This window comes from Accipiter gentilis, chromosome 4 (genome assembly GCF_929443795.1).
Source record: "Accipiter gentilis chromosome 4, bAccGen1.1, whole genome shotgun sequence".
NCBI classification, from domain to species: Eukaryota; Metazoa; Chordata; class Aves; order Accipitriformes; family Accipitridae; genus Astur; species Astur gentilis.
In genome coordinates, this window is record NC_064883.1 from 9,331,638 (window position 1) to 9,354,247 (window position 22,610).

General features: G+C 42.4%; 1 protein-coding gene across 3 annotated transcripts in view; it reads right to left on the bottom strand.

Annotated features, from left to right (window-relative positions):
• CREB5 (cAMP responsive element binding protein 5) overlaps positions 1-22,610 on the bottom strand; it is a 261,819-nt gene that overhangs the window by 60,318 nt on the left and 178,891 nt on the right. For all 3 annotated transcript variants that reach the window (XM_049798733.1, XM_049798734.1, XM_049798732.1), the window contains 2 exons: positions 8,122-8,248; positions 5,863-5,973 (listed from right to left, as the gene is read on the bottom strand). In XM_049798733.1, coding sequence (XP_049654690.1) covers positions 5,863-5,973; positions 8,122-8,248 — 238 coding nt within the window. The remainder of the gene's footprint in view (positions 1-5,862; positions 5,974-8,121; positions 8,249-22,610) is intronic.

A 22,610-nucleotide genomic window follows, 5' to 3' on the forward strand; every position in this document is an offset into this window, starting at 1 on the left:
ACGTATACAGATGTATCGCACTTTTAAGTTTCAAAACCTTACAACACACAAAAGCCAGCAGCTCATATGTTGGGCTAGATGATAGCTACAGCAAGCAAATATTAGGATTGTGTTTCAATTATTGCTATGGTTACAAAATCAGGGTGGACACTGGAGGGAAAAGGAGAAAGAGAAACAATCTACAAAGACCTCTGAGGAAAGACAGGGTGGTGGAGCAACAGAGGGAAAGAGAAAGGGTGAGGGCTGGTGGGTGGGGGAGAAAGCAAGGTCATTTTAACACCCAGATGAATCAAGGCATACAAAATAATAAAAATCCAAGTTCTTCTAGGGAAATAGTGCCGATAAGATCACCGCAGGATAAAGTGACACAAAGAAAGAAAAATGCAAGGAATTGTTACAACTTGTGTCTGCAACAAGCAACGCAATTTGTATGCACCCGGGAGAAGCAAGATCAAATATTCAACACGTATTCGCAGCAGCTATGACTAACTGAACAGGCTTGCTTCTCTATTGCACTTACTGAGCCACTGACAGCTTAAGAAGAATTAGTTCCTACCCAGTCTAGTTCATAATCCAGCATTTAGGCATGACGGGCACAAGGTCCTGTTTCAGTAAACAAAATAAAATATGATTAGCTTCACCCATCACGATAATACCTTAATCCACAGCAAGGCATACTGTCTGCAGGCAAAGCTACCGCCCGGGGAGGATTTTAAAGTGTAGATCAGGAGGCACACTGAAAGGTTGGCTTTGGGGACTTTAAAACATAAGCACAAATGTAACAGGAGATACAATTTCAGAACAGTGAGTTTTGTCAACAGTTGCAGAACCACTGTGTTTTTTAACTATTTAACAGTGCCTTCCTTGGAAACATTTCTCAGTTACCAACATAAGAAATTTTGTCTTTTTTTTTTTTTTTTTTTTTATTGGAAGGCTTTGCTTTGCACATTTTTTTTTCTTATGATGCTTTCATTGCTTTATTGTGAAGGACAAGACGAGCAATTGCTGTTGAAAGCTCTGCAGAGATGTGACATTTTCTTTCTGCTCAGTAGTCCAGAATCCGTGCGAAGAAAAGCCTCCTGGCCCTGAAGCCATGCGTGTTCCTCTACTAAAGCGACTCCTTTCCCAGCCAGCTTGATAGGAAAACGGGGACTTCAAACCGTTTATCATACTTAACAAAGTACCTTCAGTCATGAAGTATCAAGTAGCTAAACCTAGAGCTTCAGCGGCTCTGATCCTGCCCGGACTGCCTACGCCAGCCTCCTGCCCGGCATCGGTACGGAAGCCTCGCGGATCTGGGCCCAGAGCTGGTAGCCAGCGGGATGTCCTTCCCCAGGCCACCAGCCGCCCCAGGATGCCACTGCCGTTAGGGCAGCGCTCTTGTTTCCGCATCCGACGGCTGAGCCGAGTACCAAACCGGGGCCAGGGGTACGAGCTTACTCCAGCCGTTTGTCCCCTTGCACCGGCTGCACCTTCACAGCTCACAGGCGTGGAAATGCATGTTATCTGTAAAAGAAGAAGCAGCAGAAGACTCCATCCGAACACAGACCCCGGTCTGCCTCGGAGGAAAGCCGGCCACCTTTGCGGCTGAGCCTTTCCCGCTTGGCTGGTGTGCTGTGTTTCTGGAGAAAGCGAGCAGTCCCTGACAGCCAGACGAAATGCACCCAGGCCCCCGCAGCCAGTCCTGCCTTTCTGCTGGGATGGAGAGCTGAGCGACGCTTGGGCTGGGATTTTCACAGGCACCAGTAGGAGCGGGACCCTTAACTCTCATTAAGTTGAATAAAAATCAGTGCTGATGACAACAGGCTAACCGCAATTTCTTTCACCTCTCTCTTGCTCCTCCACCAAAGCTGTCCGGCATTCTTAGGTAAATTATGAGGTTCAGTTAATATGGATATTTTACCATTATAATTAGGGACATTCTCATTACTGGTTTATTACTTTTCTTTTCTGGTTACGTTTTCACTCTTACATTGGATAGACGCTTTCAAACTAATTTTCTTTTTATTACTGTTCAACCTAGTAATGCATGCAGGGCAAAAACAATAGCCCACAAACCTACATACTTCTGATATGGAAATAATTTCTTTTATTTTTTTAAAGAGCCATACAGATTCTGTCAGGAAGGCAGGCACAGCCAAGCCGCATGTGTTACATTTTATTTAAATTTTACAAAATACATACCTGGCAAGGGGCAGACGGAGAATGTAAGAGAAAAAATTAACAGGTCAAATTGGAAACTGTATTTTTAAGTTCAATTATTTTCACTGCCAGCCTGCTTTTTATACCTTCTTTCAGAGCTCATAAATCTCTACAGGTAAAGATCAATGCCTTGCAAAATTCAGATAGAGAATCATCAGCTCCACCGAAAAGACCTGCTCTCACGCAGCCTTCCAGCAGTTCAGTGCACGCTATTTATCTTTCACTCCAATAATCCACATGGTATTGCACTTCCGAGTTATAAAACCTTGAATATTCTGAAACTGCACAACCAAACTGTATGTAAGCAGTGTATTACGGCAAAGGCACCGCCAACAATTCCGAGTTCATAATATTCTCAGCCTACTGAACCACATGTTAACAAGCTACACGTGCTATTCTGCATATTTTTACCATGTACACTTAGAGCTATACGTTTCCTCCACTTTCCAATGCAATATATTTTAATACAAAATCAATGTGTGTTTTTGGTGGGCAGCATAAAGGTTTTATCCACTCAGCTCTGAATCTAAGAAGAAAGCTGTATTGATTTAGATGTTCACTCATTCATTTACTAGGACAGTTTTAAAGCATTAGGTGATAACCTAATTGAGAGGCACACTGTGAGGGAAATTAAATCAGTTCTGGGATGTCATCTACAACACTTTAATATCTGAAGGAACATTCTACTGAAAAAATTAAGCAAGGAAACAAGCATCTTGGGTGGCAGTGGCTTGGTGGCTTTCTATAAATGCCAGATAATACAAGCCGATTTAAATACATATAGGTAAAGAAATTGCTTATTATAGAAACATAACATTAATGCAACACATTCTGTATGTGTCTGTAGATGTGCTTGTGTATTAGACAATGTATGTACTTATCAGACTGGCTTCCACTTCCTACTACAAACTGATCGTGAACCAATCAAGGGTGTGAGTCTTGTGCCATCTGTCTGCTCTCACTAAAAAACCTGCCATCACACAGCATCCATGCTGATATTATTTATTCATATTTATTTTACAGAAGCAAATTAAGTCACACACATCACCAAATAGTGTTACGACTGCTGCATACCAAATCACGCTTGCATTGCTCAGGTACATACTTTCATGAGGCCAGAAGGATTTGGTCTCACATCTGGGTCTCACATCTAGACGAGCCTGTCCTGCATTCTTTCATGTAGGCACAAACAAAATGCTGATCCATCTGCCATGGATTTGGATGGCTGATGAATCAGGCCCAAAGTCCCCCAAACCTCTCCAGTTACTGCAGTCATTAGCTGCAAGCAGCTTAGATGACTCTGCCTGGTCTTCCACGCATACATTCTTCACAGTGTGGGGCCAGCCAAAGAGAACATAAGCAGTGCTGGATGCACCAGCAGTAATAGCATTAGCAGAATTGGGGGAAATCTGAAATTCCTTCCTAATGCAGGACGCAATCCGGTAAGGTACTAAGCACCCTTGTTTTCGACTTTTTAAAAAACGTTGCCAGAGTATGCGAAGTCTCATGCTTTGAGCACGAAGCAAAGTGAAATAGTTAATAAGAACAAACATGTCTGTAATACAGATGATTCAGATTTAAAATTCATGAACTTACATGTAAGAAATAATTTTGCTCTGAATATTTCCTACATTTCTTCCACTTTCATGCAGAGTATTGTTAATAGATTCGTATTCCTCAAAGCACTGGCTAAATGAAGAGGCTTTTTACATTCCGTGTGTGCTCAAACAGAAACAAAGTATAAAACTAGAATATAGAATATTAAAAATACCCCTGCATTTGAAAAGAAGAAAGGTCCTGGAGCTCTGAATTATATCTCTTACTCTTAAGAGTTAATGTGTGTAGATTTTTTTTCCACCTCTGGAAGAGTGGCAGAAAGCCCCTGAGAAGCAAAGGCGCTGCTTGTTCGCTATACTGTGTTTTGGAAGCGATAGCAATTTCGGTCTGAAAGAACCGTGCCTTCATACATTAGATTTAGGGACAAAACCTGCCTAATTAAAAAGTAATTTCTATTAATGTACAGTTTCAGCTATTAAAGTACAGAATTCTCACCACATGCACGAATAATTTAATCTTGCTCTTAAGTAGCCTCGCACTTCCAGTAAAAAAAAGGCAGGGGTGCAGGGGGAGAGTAAACTACAGAACCTTTAGTCCCCAAAACAGATGCCAGTTTTAGATTTATTCAGCCAAGAAGTATTTAGCTTGGCTCAGCTATGCTTGTGTTGAAAAAACACTTGCCTATTCCAAGAAGTTTTTAACAAGCTCTGCTGCAGATGCTGTTGCCATTTGGCATGTCACCGTCACTGTGTGGTACAGCAGAGAGAGAACTCTTGACCACAGGTTTTCCTTGGCTGGGGGAGCCAGCGTTTTTGGCTATTGCTCTTCTTCTGGCCAACTGGCTGCATGTTTACGGAGTGTGGTTTTAGACGGGGTGTTAACAGAGGTTGGGTTAACAGCCTAACCCAGACCAACAGTGAGGTGAAGGCATGACCTATCCAATCTAAGAAAACAGAGATAGAATAAGCTCCTATATGTTGTTGCTCTTACCCCAGAGTCTCTTGCATGCACCATACCTATAGACAAGAAGATATTTTTCTTTGCCGCAGGATAGATGACAACAACTTTAAAAGCTGTACCAGTCATGCAAAGTAGAAATATATAAAAACATGTGGTTGCTTAATCTTTGTCGGCTTGATTTCATTCTCTCACTTACGACAATTTTACTTTGGCGAAATGCCACTGAAGGAAGTTCAATGAAGTTACTCCTGTTTTCCACTATGATGAGATATCTTGAGAGGATAAAAACCCTACAGAGTTAAACTGCAAACTTCTGTCCTCATACTTCCACTAGCCAGCAAATGGCAGTTCTGAAACTGAAAAAGCCTAAGTGTTTCTACATTGATCAGCTTGGGTTCCAGGGATATTAGTGCCAAATACCTCCATGAGAGTGCATAGAAAGCTGGGGAAAACTCACAAATGCCCACTTGAAGTATAGTTTACCTACCCTAATCCTAATACCAGTGCATATGCCTGAGAAGCCTTGACCTTGTAAGACATACAACAACTTTAAAAAACACTATGACATTTGACTTGTATAAAAAAATTATTTTCATCCAAATTCTGATTCTTCTATTTGACAGCAACACCTTTGTTGCACCCAAGCAATAGAAAACATCCCATTTTTATAAACCTTGTTCGGTCTGCTTTTCTAACACTGCCATTACCCTGATACACCATGCACCTATCCCGAAAAAACAAAGACTATGTACACTCCCTCCACATCAGACACTTTTTACTTCACTCTTTACTAACTGACAATTTTCTTTAAGCCAAGATGTGGTGCAGACATCAGAGAACCAGCCAGACCATTTGCTTAAATTCTACTAATCTGCAAGAAAAATCCTATTTAACACAGTATGGATCAGATAGCCCACCCTTCACTTCAGTTCCCTCTCACCAAGAGTTCACCTAGGACTAGGAACATCTTGAAAGTTCATAGACACAAAGGCAATTTACTGCAGCGTATTAAAAAAGTGTACAACATATGACTAAGAATGAAGTAAGCAGTGTCTGGCTACATCCCCCACTGTCTGGCTAACCAGTACGCGAGAGCAATACAAGAAAAGAAAATATATATTTTTTTTAATTTTCTGTTTTTACCATTTTGGCTTCTGAATGCATTGGGGGGACTTGAGGTGAAGCACACGGATTATTGAGGTTCGGCCCCTGCATCCCCATGATGTTGGAGTTCATTGACATTTGTCGCTCCATCTTTTAAAAGAAAAAGAAAGAAAAAAAAAAGGTTTGAAAACGTCTGGAGACATTTGCAAGAATTTATGCTCGGTTTCTATTTAAATGGACTCAGCTTTATTTCTTCGTGTCGTGACTGGAAAAATAACAATCTGTGTCATGAATTGCATGTGTGTATGCATGCAGGCGTGTGTTTCATCAGAATCGGCCCTGAAAACTCACAGCCAATTACAAAGAAAAGGGTTCTTTACTAAACAAACGTAGCAGCCACCCAGGTTTGAGCTTTTTTGTAATGATTTTCTCCCTTTCAATATAACAACACTTGGAGTTAAGTGGTTTTAAAAGCATCACTGTATAAAGTTGTGGCTTTCCCTGTCAGTGCAGCCCAACTTAGCTTGTTAAAAACATAAATAAAAATCCACAATCTTGAGTATATGGAAAACGAGTTGGCTCTTTTTCCTTCACTCGGCCTGCTCAGCTGAAAAGAGTTTTCCATATGTCTTGTAAGGGAAGCTTTCATCTACTGCTGAGATAGCAAAAAAGAAAGCAGAACTCCTCCTGGCTACTGAGAGCCCTTTCTGCAAGCGAATCTCACTAGGCTGGGAGGGAAGGATACGATTTTCAAACAAAACCTAAGGGCAGTAAGGCCTGGATAAAATAATTTCCTGGGGTGTCTTCCTCGAAAAGAGGCAAGCCCTGTTACACTGCTAGTGACTGGTAGGGGGGATAAGTAGGGTTTTGGCGCTGCTTTCAATCAGAGCTGAGCACCCTGCCTCGCTTTGGGCCAGCCCCCTGAATCTTTGGCTGATACAGGAAAGAAGCTTTTGGATCCTCCTGAGCGTTTCCAAGCAGGGGAACTATTTTTTGTGCCCTGTGGTGAGTTATTGACTCCCACCCTCCATGATCCCAGCAAGAATGGGTGCTGGGCCTGGGGGAGAGGACAGCATCCCACTGCCCACTGGCGGGGAGAAGCTGCCTCCGCCAGGGTCCCTCGCCCTCCCCATGGGGCAGGAGCGGCTCCCGCTGCCATCTCCTCTGCAGCCCTTTCGAAAAGGCTGTGGTGCAGGAGCTGTAGCTGGGGCAGCCAGCGCTGATAGGGTCTGTCTCACCCCCATGCTCACGTCCCCGGGCTCCTCAGCCAGAGCACACCTGCTTGTCTGCAAGGAGAGCTGCCCGAAGGGCTCCCCGGCAGCAATCCGAAGGCCCCTGAGCTTACACCGAAGCAGGATGTTTGCTCCATTTCACGTTCCTTGGAATCATGCCAGAAAAAAACTGCCCACAGTGACCTGTCTTTTTTTTTTTTTTTTTAAGTTACTGGTCAATATTCCAGGAGAGCCTTATTGACAAGTTACTAATTAATAACTTATTAATGACTGCTCAAATAGCAGCCAAACCTGAATCTTTGTAGCCCTGTGGAATGTCCCGCTTGCTCCAGCAAAGCCAGAACAAGCAGTGCTTTCCTCCCTCCCATGGTCGATTGCTCTCAGTTGTCTTCCAAACTGAACATCCTGGAATGAAACTTAAACTTCTCCTCTCCCAGTCCCTTCTTCCCCGTGCCATCCTTACTCATCTCCACCCCTAATCTGCCCAAATGTCTTATACTGAAAGGGTTGTTAAAATAATTTAAGAATTTGAAGCTACAGCTGCAAAGCACCCCTGTCTCCCAGAAGATGGGAAATGCTCCCATCTCTGCAAAAATGAGTGGAAGACGAGCAGTGATCATGACCAAATTCTAATGAAGTGCAAGTTACCAGGCTGGAAAAGTAAGTCACATTTCTTTATTGTTAGCTGATTATCTCCCACAAACAAGAGGATTACTTAGAGTTCACTGGCATAACTTATGTGCATGGCTTTTCCAGTTTTGTCTGTCTTCAGAAAAAACTTTTTGCTCCAGCAGACATACTGATCTCACCTACATGACCAAGTGTGAGAACCAGAAACTGTAGTCTCATGTAAACTGTGTCTAACCACTCCCACACTAATTAACATGCCATTAACTGCACCAGCAATACTCTTCTGTAAGATGAAGCAATGAAAAGGGTCCGGCTTCCTTAACTCATTACACTTTGATTTTTCAGAAAATCCAGCAGACTGTCACCTCTGCATAGGCTGAATCAAGCAAAAACCCAACCTTCCTCCCCACCAAAAAACCCAACCCAAAAAACTTACAGGCATGAGTACAGCAGAAGATCCAGGCATGGTAGGGTTGGGCAGGGTGCCAGGCATAGAGGCAGGCATAGGCTGTCTTTGTCGGTTGTGTAGGTGCAGTAGTGAAGACAGAGAACCTGGGACAGGCCTAGGAGAAAAGGAAAGAAAGCTGTCACAGGCTATGGAGACCAAAACAAGCCTTACCATGCCAGCCATTGCTAGGCACAGGCAACTCTAGACAAGCAGGCGCAGATAAGCCAATCCCACTTTTGTCCTCTCCTGTATAAATCAGTAGAACAGAAAGTTTTCAAGAAACAGATGAATCATCTTCCCTCTACTGTTTATCGGTTAAAGCACCAGTACAGTTCGCTGACAGAACATGAATGTAAACGTAAGAGCCACTCTCAGGGTATGCACCTCTGCATCTTACAGTGGCCAGCAAAAGATTTCTACAGACAAAGCAGGAAAATTTCCTGGCATGCCACACCAGTGCAGTGCTGTAAATTCAGCCCTCGGGAACAGAATTATATCTGGCTGATAGCTTTGCAGACTATGACAGAAAATTAAACACTCTTAAATTAATTCTGAAATTTTACCACCTGTAAATAAACTACCCTAAAATGAGTATTTAGTCTCTTGATATTCTCTCCTGTGAAACTCCACCAAGTCTTTGTTCCAAAGCAAGGTTCCGTATTTTACCAGTTAGCATGTCACCAGGGCACAGAAAATGGAAAAAAGGAAAGAAAATTAGCAAAATTACATTCAGATTAAGTAGCTTGTAAAGGCAAAAAGTACGGACTATAAAAAAGCAGAGTGAGTTGTTTTGGCAAAAGGAGTTCAAAAGATTTAGGAGGATTTTTCTAAGTACAGCACAGGGAAAAGAGTGCATGTGAGAAAGCAGGCCCACTCAGAAGAAGAATCATAAAATTAATGGATTAAACAAAGCTGGGACAACTCTTTGAAAAAAGCTTTTAAGAATGTGGTCTTAGGAATTAGTTAAATTAATCAGCTTTTTTCTTTTTTTTTTAGTTTTGAAGTTATGAGTGGTGTTTAGTTACGAAGGTATGAGTTGCTTGAAGTTTTTGGTAAATAGAACTGGTTACCTTCTCAAAAAGCATGAAAATAAGAAAGCTTTCACATACAGTGCCTCAACAAACGTTGCTAGTACAAGCTACTACATTAAATTCTCACAGAGTAGGATGCTCTGCAGTATAATAGGCAGTTTACACTGTTTATTAGGCAGGAGAGAGAATACCCCTAGAGGTGAGAAGGACTGGAGAGAAGGGGGCATAGTCCGGGAGCTTGAAAAGCCTTTGCAGGGGGGAGCACGGAAAGAGTCTAAAGACATTTGGAGCGTCTAAACATCAGCGTTGATTTTCAGCCTTGGCAGAAGCATCCTTTGCTTCAGTGACAAATCCACAACTAACCATGAAACCCTCAAAACTGAGCTGAGCTGGTCAGGGAAGCAGAGTCATAACCTCAGAGTTGCGAGGGGGAAGACAGTCGCTTCTCCCACTTGGTCTGAACCGTGTCACACCAAATGATGGGGCTTTTTACTTCTTGCCCCTCCAACTGTAAGTGATACTGGCAATCATGAATACATACACACCTCCTCTAACTTTAGCTGTCACTTCCATTTATCTAACAAGAAGCAAAGAGGCCAAAGGCTGTGAGCAATGGGATTCACAGACCACCCATATGGAGGACACCAAACCCAGGCTCCCAAAGCGGAGATGCCTGTCTCATGGCAACACCAGCTTCTTCTGACCTACAAGTCTCATCCTCTTCTGCCTGGAGCTCAAACCACCTAATCCCTTCTTCCCTAAAACTGCCCAGTATTTCCCATCCTTGGACTTTCAGTCCTTCAACCCTCCTCTCTTCAAGCCCGCTCCCCCCAGAAACATTTCTGTCCCAACAAATGCCACCTCAAAGTCCTTGCCGTGCCCAGACAGCCCTGCTCTTCCCACCCCTCTGCCCTCAGCTGCCCTCTCTTCAGCAGCTGCACATGACTGAACCCATCCTTTTGTCTTGGTTCTCCATGGAGAGAAAAAGCCTGTGTTTTGAAGGATGTTTTAAAAATTCTCCCAGACACATACAGTACTTATTCAGAAGGGGGGACCCCCCCCCCCCCCCCAAACAACAACAAATGTATCTCAGATACAGACAAGAAGCTCTTCCTACGCTTCCCTGGTTATCTGCTGATGGAGGAATATGATGTACTTCACATCTTCATACCCCCCCAAAGAAAGTATCTCCCAAATATGCTGTGTAACCCTGTGAGAGGGTGCAAGAAACACTGTGAGGGAACACAAAGCAATTTGCGGATAGGGCACTCCATGGTCAGCTCAGCACAAGGCTAAGCCTAGGGAGCTGTAGAGGTGGTATGAATGGAAAGGATGTAGTGCAGGAAAAATTAGCTCAGAAAATAATGTACACAGCCCCTGACCCATCCTACTCTCCACTTAAAACACAGCTGCTCCATGTACCAGCACTCATTTGCACAAGAGGACTGACGAATCATTAGGACAGGGTCAAAACAGCACGAAAAGCAGATTCAGTGATCCTTTGAAAAGAAGAAAGCGAGGAGTTACCAGACTGAATGTGAGAACGATCTCAGTTTGGTTTCCAGAGGCTGTGGTGACCCCCACAAGCAGAGTCCACTTCCCACCAGCCCATCCTCACCTCAACTACCACCTGAGCTGCAGGCAACAAGCTCAAACAGGTCTTCTCCATCTCGTACTTCAAAGTCTGTGTGACAGCTGCCAGACAGAAGGGCTGAGACCCCCATGCTGGGGGGGCTGAGGAGCAGAACAGAGCGTGCTGCAGCCCCTGCCAGGGATGCACCCAGGCTTTCCTCCCAGGAAAGTGGGCAGGGAGGAGTGGCCAGGAAAGGAGCAAGGGCTGGTGCACTCTCATGCCTGTCCTGGGATGAGACTGAGGTGTGCACCCACCCACCCGCCGGAGCTCTGCAGCCCTCTGGGTCCACCGGCTTAGGCGCAGCCTACGGGAACTAACAGGAGCAATGCATTCAATAGAAATATCACTTGAGTCTTCAGTGGGACCGAAGTAAAACAAGTTCCATGACAACAGCCCCTCCCCTTTATTCATTCTGAGACTGTCCCACATACAGACCCTTTGTACAATTCACCAGTTTCATAATAAGCTTAGGTGTTAGGCTGTTTGACAGAAACTTATTTTGGCCTGACCTATGCAATTTGTGCAAGTGATTCTCAAGGGACTGTACAGTTTCAGTTTTGCTTATATGTTCCAGAGCCAAAAAAATTTCCAAAATTGCTTTAATGAGTTTGGGAATACGGGACTTAGGCAAAAGGGAATCATTGGTATTTATTAAAATGGCAAAGAAGCTTCCTTGCTGTCCCCAGTTTCACCTTTAAATGCTGCTTCGCTTTGGGGGTCTGCATATGCTTTACACTTAGCTAGAGGAAAAAAAATCCTCAGTACTTCAGGTATTTTTTCTTGCTACACTTCTGCTAGTCTGTTCCCAAGGGTGTTTTTGCAAAGAGGTGCAGAGCAGTCAGAGAAATCTTGTGCTTCAAGGCTGACCCTCTTTGTCGAAAAGTCTGCACCACTCCTGCCACCAATAAAAGTGCTACATAATGCACACCAGATTCCACTCCCCACTGGGGAAGCTGACATTGGCCAGTACTCACAGATACTTCTATTGCTTCCACACTGAATACAGGTCATTGATTAGCACTTGCTCATGCGCACTCACTTGCACAGAGTTCAGGGAATGTGTATGGCACAGAACCGTACAGGCTGAGATACTCAATTTGTCTAAGACATTTCTTCTCCTTCCAAGGACAACACAATCTCTTTTGTTGTTGCTTTCTACCCTGCAGCAAAGAAAGCCAGTGAGAGTTTATAATTGTTATTTTTAATGTTGGACACATCGACTCTGCTCCTCTCTTTGTAAATGCTGAGGAGGTGCTGCCTGCAGACTGTCAGTCAATATTGCTGACTGAGGATTTTAATTCCTTGGCACCTGTGCTGCTAAATAAATAGGGTCGTTGGGCAAACAGCCCACAAATAAAGGACAGATAAGATAGAGAACTGGCAAGTGCTCAAACTCACCGAAAATATGGCTATCTGTGGGGTTTTTCCCAAATTTAAGAATTTTGTGTTGCAGCAGGAGCCTGCCGTTGTACACGATGGGGTCTCAGTCAGCATTTGTACACTATCTCTTTGGGCATACGTGGCCTGGATGGATAGCGTTACGGTGGCTTAGTAAAATATCACGTTAGCCAAGCTGCTGTAACTGACCACGTTGGCTCTCCTCCCTCTGCACAGCCATGCTAACACCATGAGTCATCCTTACTAACATTTAAACAGATGGGCGGTACCCCGGTAAGCCATGGTGACTCGATCATGTTCCATCATATGACTCTACCCAACAATTACAGATAGCTCCACTAATGTAATCAAATATCTATGATATATACTTCGCTATGTGCCTTCTTGATTAATACCATATTCTGTCTGCTATGACGCAACACCTACCTGACCCAGTTTTCTAGATTGTCTGATGACTAAACACTACATTCATCTATTAAAAGACTAGGCTTCCCTTAACTTGTAGTCTTCACAGACAGTTTCTGCAGATGGCAATTTGCTGCTGAGGTCTCATAAGCTTAGGTTCATACTGACCTAGACCATTCAGGGCTATGTGCAGCTGGACCGATGCTATTTAAAGTATCACTGCAGTATGCTTTCTATTATGGTAAAGCACTCCTGGTCAGTGGGCCTTACCATGACCTCTCTCCTGCTCCTTGCTCTCCTGCATGTAGCATTCATGCAAGCTCAGCAAGAACACCTGCACCACAACCCAGTTTGTTCTACTTTAGTTGGCTCTGGTATGGAAAAAATAAAGCCGTAAGTATATGGAGTTGCACTGGAGCAAAGGAACTAATCTCTTGACTTTCTATGGCCTCCAGACCCAGCCAACTCACACAGGAGCAACCCACAGGTGGCTGGTTGTGCTGTGGCAATTTGCCATGTTTGGGTCAGCACTGGCTCAGGGATTTCTGCACCACACTCCAGTTACGCAACAGAGACTTGCCCAGACTTTCATCATTTTTATAGATACATGTGTGTGTAAATATACGAATGTACATATATTTATTACAACAGTGCCTAGAAGCCTTAGTTCAAAAACTGTGGGTGACGTCCTGCCCCAAAAAGCTTATAGACCAAGGATCAAATGAGGAAGAGCAAGTGGAAGCAATAGGGAGACTTGGGTGAATAAGGCTAATACTGTACAATCAATGTAATGAGGAGCAACCACTGCATACCAGCAGCCTGGATCTTTTCAAGGTATGTCAGTATGTCAGCACATGGTTTGGGTGCTTCAGCTTTCAAGCTGAAGCACCCAAGCAGCCTACCATGCTAAGAATCAGCACAGTTGGCTACGGTCTACGCTCTGAATGTCTCATGGACAAGCAGGTATTGTCGCAATTAAACTTTCATTGCTAAAAAGTAAGTTCACTGGAGCATATGATTCTACAGACCAGCTGCAAAACGCTTCCACAGCAGCTACTGAGGCCAGAGTACCTGAAAAAATCAGTCAGAGGGCAAAGACACAGAGGGGATGTTTTAACCTGAAAAAAGTGTACTGACTGGAGGAGTTGCCTCACTTACTGCTGGTCTGCTGTTGTTTCATCCGCAGTGCCATTATTTAAGCCTATCAAGCCAACTATAGCTTTCCTCATTTGTGGTCCGGTATTTGAGGTGCTCCCTCCCCAAAATAAGTAGGATGGTTCTGTCTAGTTTCAATTTATTCGTCATTCAGAGGAGGAAAGAAAAAACAAACACAAAGGAAAGCAACAACAAAGCATCAGACAAGTACTTGGAATACCTCACATAGTTGCAGGGACCTCACCTGACCTGCCATATCCCATGTTTAACAATGTTTTAATCACAGCATCACCAGAGAGCCAAGCCTTCCAAAAAGTGGGTGGTTTGTGTCGCTGGGTTTTTCAGAGAGCCAAACCATATCCAGGGGAAAAGAAAACTGGCACCTAAAATTAATGGCTCCCTGCCAACCTAGTAAAGATCCTTGTTTGTATTTCTCAGACAATCCAGACATCTGCATGATGTGGGTAGATTATTATTATCAGTAGCAGACATTTATACTGTGGTGGTGCCCAAAGGTCCCAGCCGGGACCGGGACCCCATTGAGCCTGGCACTGTACAAACACAGATAAGAGACAATTCTTACACAGTGTGCTTACAATCTAGAGACACAAAACAGATGAAAAGTAAAGGATGGAGATAGAACACACAAGCAAATAAATATGCTAAAGAATTGTAGACAGTTTAGTGGCACTCCTCTGGTTTCTTTTTTGTTTCTTTGTAAGTTTTTTATTTAACTCGTATGCTCAGAAATGACAGGACCGAGGAAGTTTGCAAGAAGAAGGGAGTAACTAAGATTGAGGCACAGGAAGGGCAATACTCTAGAGAGGGAAAATTATGGCTCATAACTTACAGGATTTGGGGAGCACCCAGACAAAGCTATGCTTTCTGTAGAGATTTTTAAACAGAGTGTGCATATATTTTCATATATGTGTTACCTTAAGGTGTTTTCCCAGTGTTGGATGAGAAGAGATTTCAGCCTGGGAAAGAGAAACTAGCTGATGGTAAAGACACTGGCAAAGTGAAAGTGATGCTTGACATTGTTATGAGAAACTGGAGGACTGAGATAAGATAAGGCTAAGCTGCAAAAAGTCTTAAACACAAGAAGCTTGATTCAGAAGTGAAGGGAAAGCCCTTGTAAGTGTTTGAGGAGAGCTAGCACAATTAAGATAACAAGCTATACACTGGCACAGAGGTAGAAGAAATTCAGCAAAAAGCATCACAAACGGAGCAAGATGCAGCATACAGGTATGAAATGATATGGACAAAGTCAAAAGCAAGCAGAGATGTTACTTCTCAATTCATACATCCCTTGATGTCACCTAAGAAGCTGTTCAGTGGGAACACAGCAAACGCCATCAGAAATGCATTCTTGCTCACTTGCTTTAATTCACAGGGACAGAACATCTAACTGAAGGGAAAGAATAAGCAGAACATCTAACTGAAGGGAAAGAATAAGCCAAAAAAAAAAAAAAAATCAAAAAAGGACTGGGAATGGATATATGTACAGTAAAATACTAGAAACACCTCCAAAATTTGTTAAGAATTCCGTACTTTTCACCCGAGCTTGTAGGAAAAAAGCCCCACAAATCAGTAGCTCCACTGCTGTAATGTACTTAGTGGGCCAAACTCTATTTAAAGATTTAGTCAATGATAAATCTTGCCTTTAGAAACTCCAGTTGTGCTAATGCCACCTATATTTCCCAAACACATGTTTAAGGAACCTCTGCAAATTCAGCATAAGTACAAGGACCAGCAGGTCCTTGGAAGCCTCACAGAACCCATTAACATTTGCCTTTTGGCTCTTACAGGTCTTAGAAACTGCTGGTTTCAATCTTCCCTTCCCTCTAAATATTTCACTGGGTCTTATTGCCTGACCCATTACAAGAAAAATACGAAAAGCTAGAATGGTTTCTCAGACTATAACCTCCTCGGAGATTTTATGTTCTGCACAGTGTTATGCACACAGCTGGAACTCACAAATGATACGTGAAGGATAATGGCATAGTTAAAGCAAAACAAGGAAACACTGCGAAAGGCAGGTTCAAGGGATTATAAAGAACTAGCTCATATAAAAACACATTCTTGTAATAAAATAAAAAAAGTGGGACAAAAACAAAACCTGCAGTATATACATGATTTGATCATGAAAGCAAGCAACGATGTCAAACTGATGTTCCACTGTCATCATGGTCTCCCAGCTCAGACAGGAACAAGCTTAATTCTTCAGGAAAACACATGATTTTGCATCAGCACAAATACAGGTGTATCAGTTGTCATTGAAGAAAAAAGGCAGCAGTAATACACAAACGTACCAAATGGCAGCTGACTTAAACACAGGAATAATAACAGCAGTAAAGCTTACACAAACATTTTCTAACATGTCCATTCTTTTTAAGGGTCGGACTTAAGACTCCAGGCCAGCAAGCAAATTCAAGATAACGTGAAAATTTAAGGCTCATTGAGGAAAAATGTCAACAGGTTAAACAGCTGGAAAGAAACCTAAGCCCAGCATCCAGACAAAAGTGACAACTGAACATCACGTAACTCTTCTGCCAGGTTTGTGCTGGAGCCTTCGTTTGCTCAAGTGACTCCATTTGCAAACATGTTACAGCAGTGCAAATGGCTTTTATTTGACCTTCGCAACTCTGCATCTGAAAAGAATAGGAGGTTGCAAAAAGGATGGAGAAAAAGCTCCTTGTACTCTTGAAGGGCCAAGAGGGTATTTGGAGAGTTCTCCATGAGTACTCACTACCAACAGATCCCTATACTGGAAATGTGGTAAAACAAATTTCTCAAAATTCTATTTACCCTTATTATTTGGACCTGTGCAATTTAATAGAAATACTAAGATAAAAGAGCTTTGTAAACCCTGCTTTATAGTAAAACTGAAAAAAAAGAATCTTTTTGAAGTGATTTATTTTTCCTTTTTTTTTGTTCTTTTTTTTTTTTTTTTTTAACTTCCCAAACAAAGCAGAAGTTTGTCTCTGAAAATAAGACGGTGAATTACAGCAAAGTCATGAAAACAAAGAACCAACAGTTTCTCCAGTGCAGGCTTGTTACCATGAGCTAATAATTCCAGACTTTAAGCAAGCTGAGCCTCTTTTTTAATAACTGCATGCCTCTAGGCAAAGTATTTCTACTAAAAATTATTGAGGCATGGAACAAGGCAAGGTGTGTGAGCTAATGTTGGATTGTTCAGTTACTAAACCAACTCCTATAGCAATGAGCCTGCTCTGAACTGACAGCTTATTTCTCTGTATACACTTGTATAAACACACTGCTTAAGGTCGAAATCTGTGTAAACTTTCTTTTCAATTAAAATGTCAAAGATGACAGCACATGTTTTCACTGTCCTCCACAGGATGATGGATGCTGCGGCAGCAGTTTCATGCCCCTGTGTTTCGGAGATGTTTGCCTGCCTGCATGTCTAAGAAAGATGTACTTGCTGATCTTCTCATAAGCCTGCAGGCAGACAGGACTGCTATGGAGACCTTATGCTTCAGATGGCTTAACATCTCTTGACTTTTTCTTCCTCAGCGTCCCCTCATCTGCCCCCACACCCAGTGTTGTAAAAGTTAGAGCAGGAAGGTTGTGGTGCCCAAGGAGGCTGGAAGAAGGGTCCTGAATTAAAACACCAGTTTGCTAATTAAGTGACAGGCCTTAAATCCCAGGCTGATTTCAATCATGGCCAATTCACTTCAAGCACCTAACTTAGGTCCCCACAGAAACACAGTTGCTGTGGTAGTCAACAGAAAGACACAGTGCACCCCAAAAGGAGCTTCCAGCAATTTTTCCAAAAAAAATGGGATGAATCTGAATCTTTACATTTCTTCAGCTCCATACCCATGAAAATGAATAAAACTTTATCCATCAGCTTCTCATTCATTTGCATCAGCCTAGGGCTTGTACAAAGCCAAAGACAGTAGCTCCAAACATGCCTGGGTGTCAAGACCATGTGGCAATACCACTCATAGCAGACGTAGCCATAATGCTACAGTTGGACCCGTAGCATCGATTTGGTCACAATCTTGCCAGAAAAAGACTGACTAACGAAAACAGTCTTGGTGAGATAAAAACACTCCAGCATCTGCCACTAGCAGATTTAGTCTGTCTAAAGCTGACAAGACACAACTGTGCTGTATGCACTAAGGAAAGCTGAGTTTGCCCACAGTCACTAGTGAGGAAAGCAAGTAGGTATACGCATGTGAGATGATTTATTTGCTGAGATCTAAATTCTACCCTCGACACCAAAATACTATAAAAGTAACACATACTGTAGAAACCTTTAAAAAAAAGACATTATTTAAGAAAATACAAACATGATTTCTTAAACAAAATGCCAAATAAGTAAAATAGAAAACTAGAAGCTTGGAGGCGTCTCAGATGTGATAGGAGATCAGCAGCAGACCAAAATCCAGCTCTTAATCCCATCCTTTAACAAGAATACCATAGAGATAGTCTGTGCTTTTTAAGACTCCTTGCTTCCCTAGCACTTCTACCATCAGCACGTGTTCCTGCGGTGCCAAGCTCTCTCTACAGCCCAGAGAAGAGTTAGCACTCGTGCATGGCCCACCGCAGTCACAGCCCCAAACGTGCTCAGCGTCTCAAAGCTGCTGGTTGTTTCAGTGGGTGGCAGTGGGGGAGGAGGGAGAGGAGTACATACATTAGGGTGTGCTCCCAATTATCTGTTTAGCAAGTCACCTCCAGGTGTAAAAATATCTTAGAGCTGTCAAATAGCTATATATCTTCAGTGACCCTATTCCCACCTCCAAGCCACTTCACTGATTCCTTTCAAACTTTCATAAAGATCAAAATGAATATATGCCATTTCCTGGGAGGAACCTTTGCACGCGCTTCGTCTCTTAAACATGCTAAAAATCCCAATTGAAGAGGTGAATCTCAAGGCAGAAAGAACAAAGTCATGGAGAACTGCTGCATCTGTACTTCAACAGAGGTCAGCTCCGAGCCAGCATTGTCTGCTCTCGTTATTTAAAGAGCTCACGTTGCCTTCTCTGCCTACATCTCAATGGGAGTTACCACGGATTCAGCGCATCAGTCGAGCAAACAGGAATCCCAAACTCACGTACAGCATTTTTTACATAGCTAAGGCAAATTTCACTTAACCAGAAATCCTGTTAGCTGCTATTTGCTAACAAAGTCCCCCAGAGGAGTCCCCCTGAACGGTGTGCTACAGATATGCCCCACGGCAATGGCAGAAGCACTACACGTAGTGGCTACTGGAGATCTCAGACACTTAGATGCCGACACAGGCCAGCAAAAGTTTCCAGCAGCGTGCAAGGGGAAGAAGTGATAGCTAGTAATAGCCATTGTCCACTCATGTGCAACCACAGATACATGGGAAAATTTCTCTCCCTACGCATGCATGCACACTAAGAGAGACAGCAAAAAAGAGCAGGCACTGAAAAAAGGTTATTTTATTCTTGCAACAAAGTGTATATTGTCATTGTAATTTCCAGTCACTATCTATGCCCACTCCCTCCCTTTTAAGTATTGGTTCGAGCATGAACCTGCAGCTAATTTTGAGGTTGGAGTTCATTTGTTTTCACATCAATGCAATTAATTTCCACTGGAAAATGCATCTCAGGCATTCAATCAAAATAGGCCTAAAATAATTCTGAAAAGCTCATCTGTCTCCAATCTATGTAATGTTTTAAAAATTGGATGCATGCCCTGCAATAACATTGCACTTCACAAAGCTTAAAGCTCTAAATTTGAGGGTATCAGTTACATTGAAACTGCAGTAAATTAAAACATCCAGTCTCTGGTTTGCATTGATTTATAAATATCGACAAAACTACTATTGCAGTCATTACCACTTTGGGTGCTCCGAGTTGAATTTTCAACAGTTCAGGGTTATTTTCATTCTTATCGTGGCTACAGTAGCCTTTCGAGTTGCAGATCAAATTCCAGATAACATGTAAATCTTAAATCTTAGTTTTAAAAATATGCATACAAACCAGCCAATACTTATAATAAAAAGCAGCAAGTCTAAGTGGTCAGTAATGTCAGATACCAAGCACATTTTTTTTCAGACTCTCCAGCTTAAAGCAGAAAGGGCTACTTACTATTATGAAATGTTTTAAATAGAAGCAAGTGGAAATGGGATAAAATATGAAAAGGCAAATATCTCTAGGTTTTTTACCAGGAATCTGCTGTTCTCTTTTGAATCATTCTCTGGAATGAGAGAATCAGAAGCATATTCAAAACTTCTCTCCTGAAGGGCTTTGCACATTAGTCTACCTGGTGACCTTCAGAATGTGCTTGTTTATGAGCAAAATATCGCTGAGGAAATATAAACCTGAAAAATAAAGAGAGCTCCCGAGCTGTAACCCAGTTAACACAATAATTTGAGAAAACAATAAGAAGCATGAACATATCAACAGCAATAGAGCCAATTCTCAATGGTGTACAGCATGCAGCTTTGCCAAAGACAATGGATTTAAACCAACTGGGAATCTCACTCGTACGCACAAATGCACGCACACTCCATAAACACACAGTATATAACATGCACTACATCTAGTTGTAAAACAAGCTTTGACAGTGATCTCTATGTCTTACGCTTCAAAAGAAAACAAAAATCCCCACCTTACACCTTGACATCTGTGGACTACTACCGAGTAATTTCTCCTGACCCCTGGTGGTGATTAGCTTATGAAGTGAAGCAGCAGGATCAGCATCATATTCACAGTATTTCTCCTGAAAGCACTGGCCAATTTCTGCCCTTGCTGCTCTTCTTGATACCGTCACTGAAGCCAATATGCTGATCTGCAATCCAGCTTTCCACTATTCTTTGCATTCATCATATTTGCCTTGTGCAGCACGTACAGTACAGTTGAGAAAGACAAGGAGAGGTTGATCCTACCATAGCAGATGTTCTTTTAGGCAGGATGCTGTTGCCATTGAAGTTCACGGGACTGCTGCTAATACATTTAGAACAGGATAAGACCCATAAAAATGTATGACACCTATGAAGATACTTTCCTAAATTATACCCTGAAATGCTGACTTATGCATGTTAATGATACACTACCTCACACTAAGAAAAAAAAGTTTATTTTACATCTTTACTTTTGAATTTATACTGATGTTTCTGGTTTAGTGTTTCAAAGCTGTTTCATTTTTTTTTAATTTGTTTTTTTTGTCATTAGAGACCTGTTGTCTTAAGGAGGAAACATTCTCCCAAACCAGAACTTTATGTTGAAGATTAAGACAGCATCCGCTGCACCAATTTAGAGTAAAGGGCTTAATGGTCAGTAGGCAGTCATGCAAAAGCTCAGGTCATCCTGTCAACTTCCAAGAGTCTGCAGTATGAACTAACACACTGTTAATTTTTTTTTCTGATTAATTATTTCAAGTCTTTAACATGAACTGTAAGTGTTCACGCCTACTCCCTGAATAGTTTTGGTTTGCACTGTTTCTTTTTCCTCCACTTTCCCTTTGAGAACCACCACTGAAACAGTGCTTTAGCTAGAAAGCTGCCATGCCAGGGGAAGTAATATAGCAGCATTATGATCAGCAGAGTCAAAAACTGAATTAGGTGAATTTTGAAACTCTGAGGATACTGGAAACTTTAAGATTTTGCACCTCACAGTTTTCAGCATTACAATTCAGCAAGGAGGAATCATCTTTGCATAAAATAGTTTAAAAAGACCAGGCTGACCAGGCTAGAAGGACCTCTGTAGCTGTATTTGCATGGTTGAAGTAATGACACTCACCTAGACATAGCCCGAGTCTCCTGTAGACATGCAGGTCTGAAAACAGCCCTTCCAGAAACACGAGTGCTGTTTCAACTCACAGTGACTGCCCAACGCTGCAAAATCAAACTCCAAAGTACCGGTTTTCAGTGAAGTGCCACTATAGCCACTGGAATCAACTGCGACATTTGCATTAAGAGTTTCCAGATTTAAACTGTGGGAACGGGTACCCTGGAGTTGTCAGTGGAAGGCCTCTGACAATGTAATTTGTTTCTGCTGCTGGCCTGACAAAGTCAGAGCATGCTGACATTCAAGAAACATTAGCCGGTTTTGTTTTGTTTTGTTTTTTCTTTCTTTTTTTTTAAACTGCTTGGAGCTGTTGGGAGGGTAGGGGAAAGGGACTGTCAGCTTGGGAAGGGGAAGAGACAGAAGAGGGGGAATGGAAAGGAGAAGATGTGCCCTTTTCTAAGATGTTTCCTATAAAATAAACAAAGTGTTTGTCAGACACATAGCTTGAGACATGCCAATACAGTGCAGGTGAACATGTAAAAAAATGTTAACTTTACCTAAACAATGAAGTGGCAGCTCCGCTCAGTGTACAATAACATCAGATCTATTTGGTTTGGCCCGCAGAGAGCCAGACATTAGACTGATCTGGTTAAAATATCTCAACAGTCACATAAATAGGCCCAGTCAAAGCCTGTTGCATCACCTGCATTTATTTTTTACTGTTAATATTTAGCAATGGAAGATACAGAACTGTGCTCTATACACTTGCCATCTCCAACAGTATGATCTCAGCTCAGAGAGCAGCAGGAATTTGCACAGCAGTGAGTATGGCTGATTTCCAGGGGTCGGAAGCCATGGCTTACTCACTCCGCTCCGCGTTTTCTGTTGTTGTTCTGTTTCTTTTTTTTTAATAGGAAAGGCAAATATGATGAATGTAAAGAATAATGGCAAAGTCAGATTGCAGGTCAGCATGCTTTGGGTTCCCCCCCTTCCCCCCCCCCCGTCTCTCTCTATTTTGTGAAGCACAGATTTAGCCCTGGTATTAGCCTACCAGATAACAAGTCCTTAAAACGGCTCATACATAAAAATTGATGAGAAACTCAGTGTTTAGGAATAATGATTCAGATG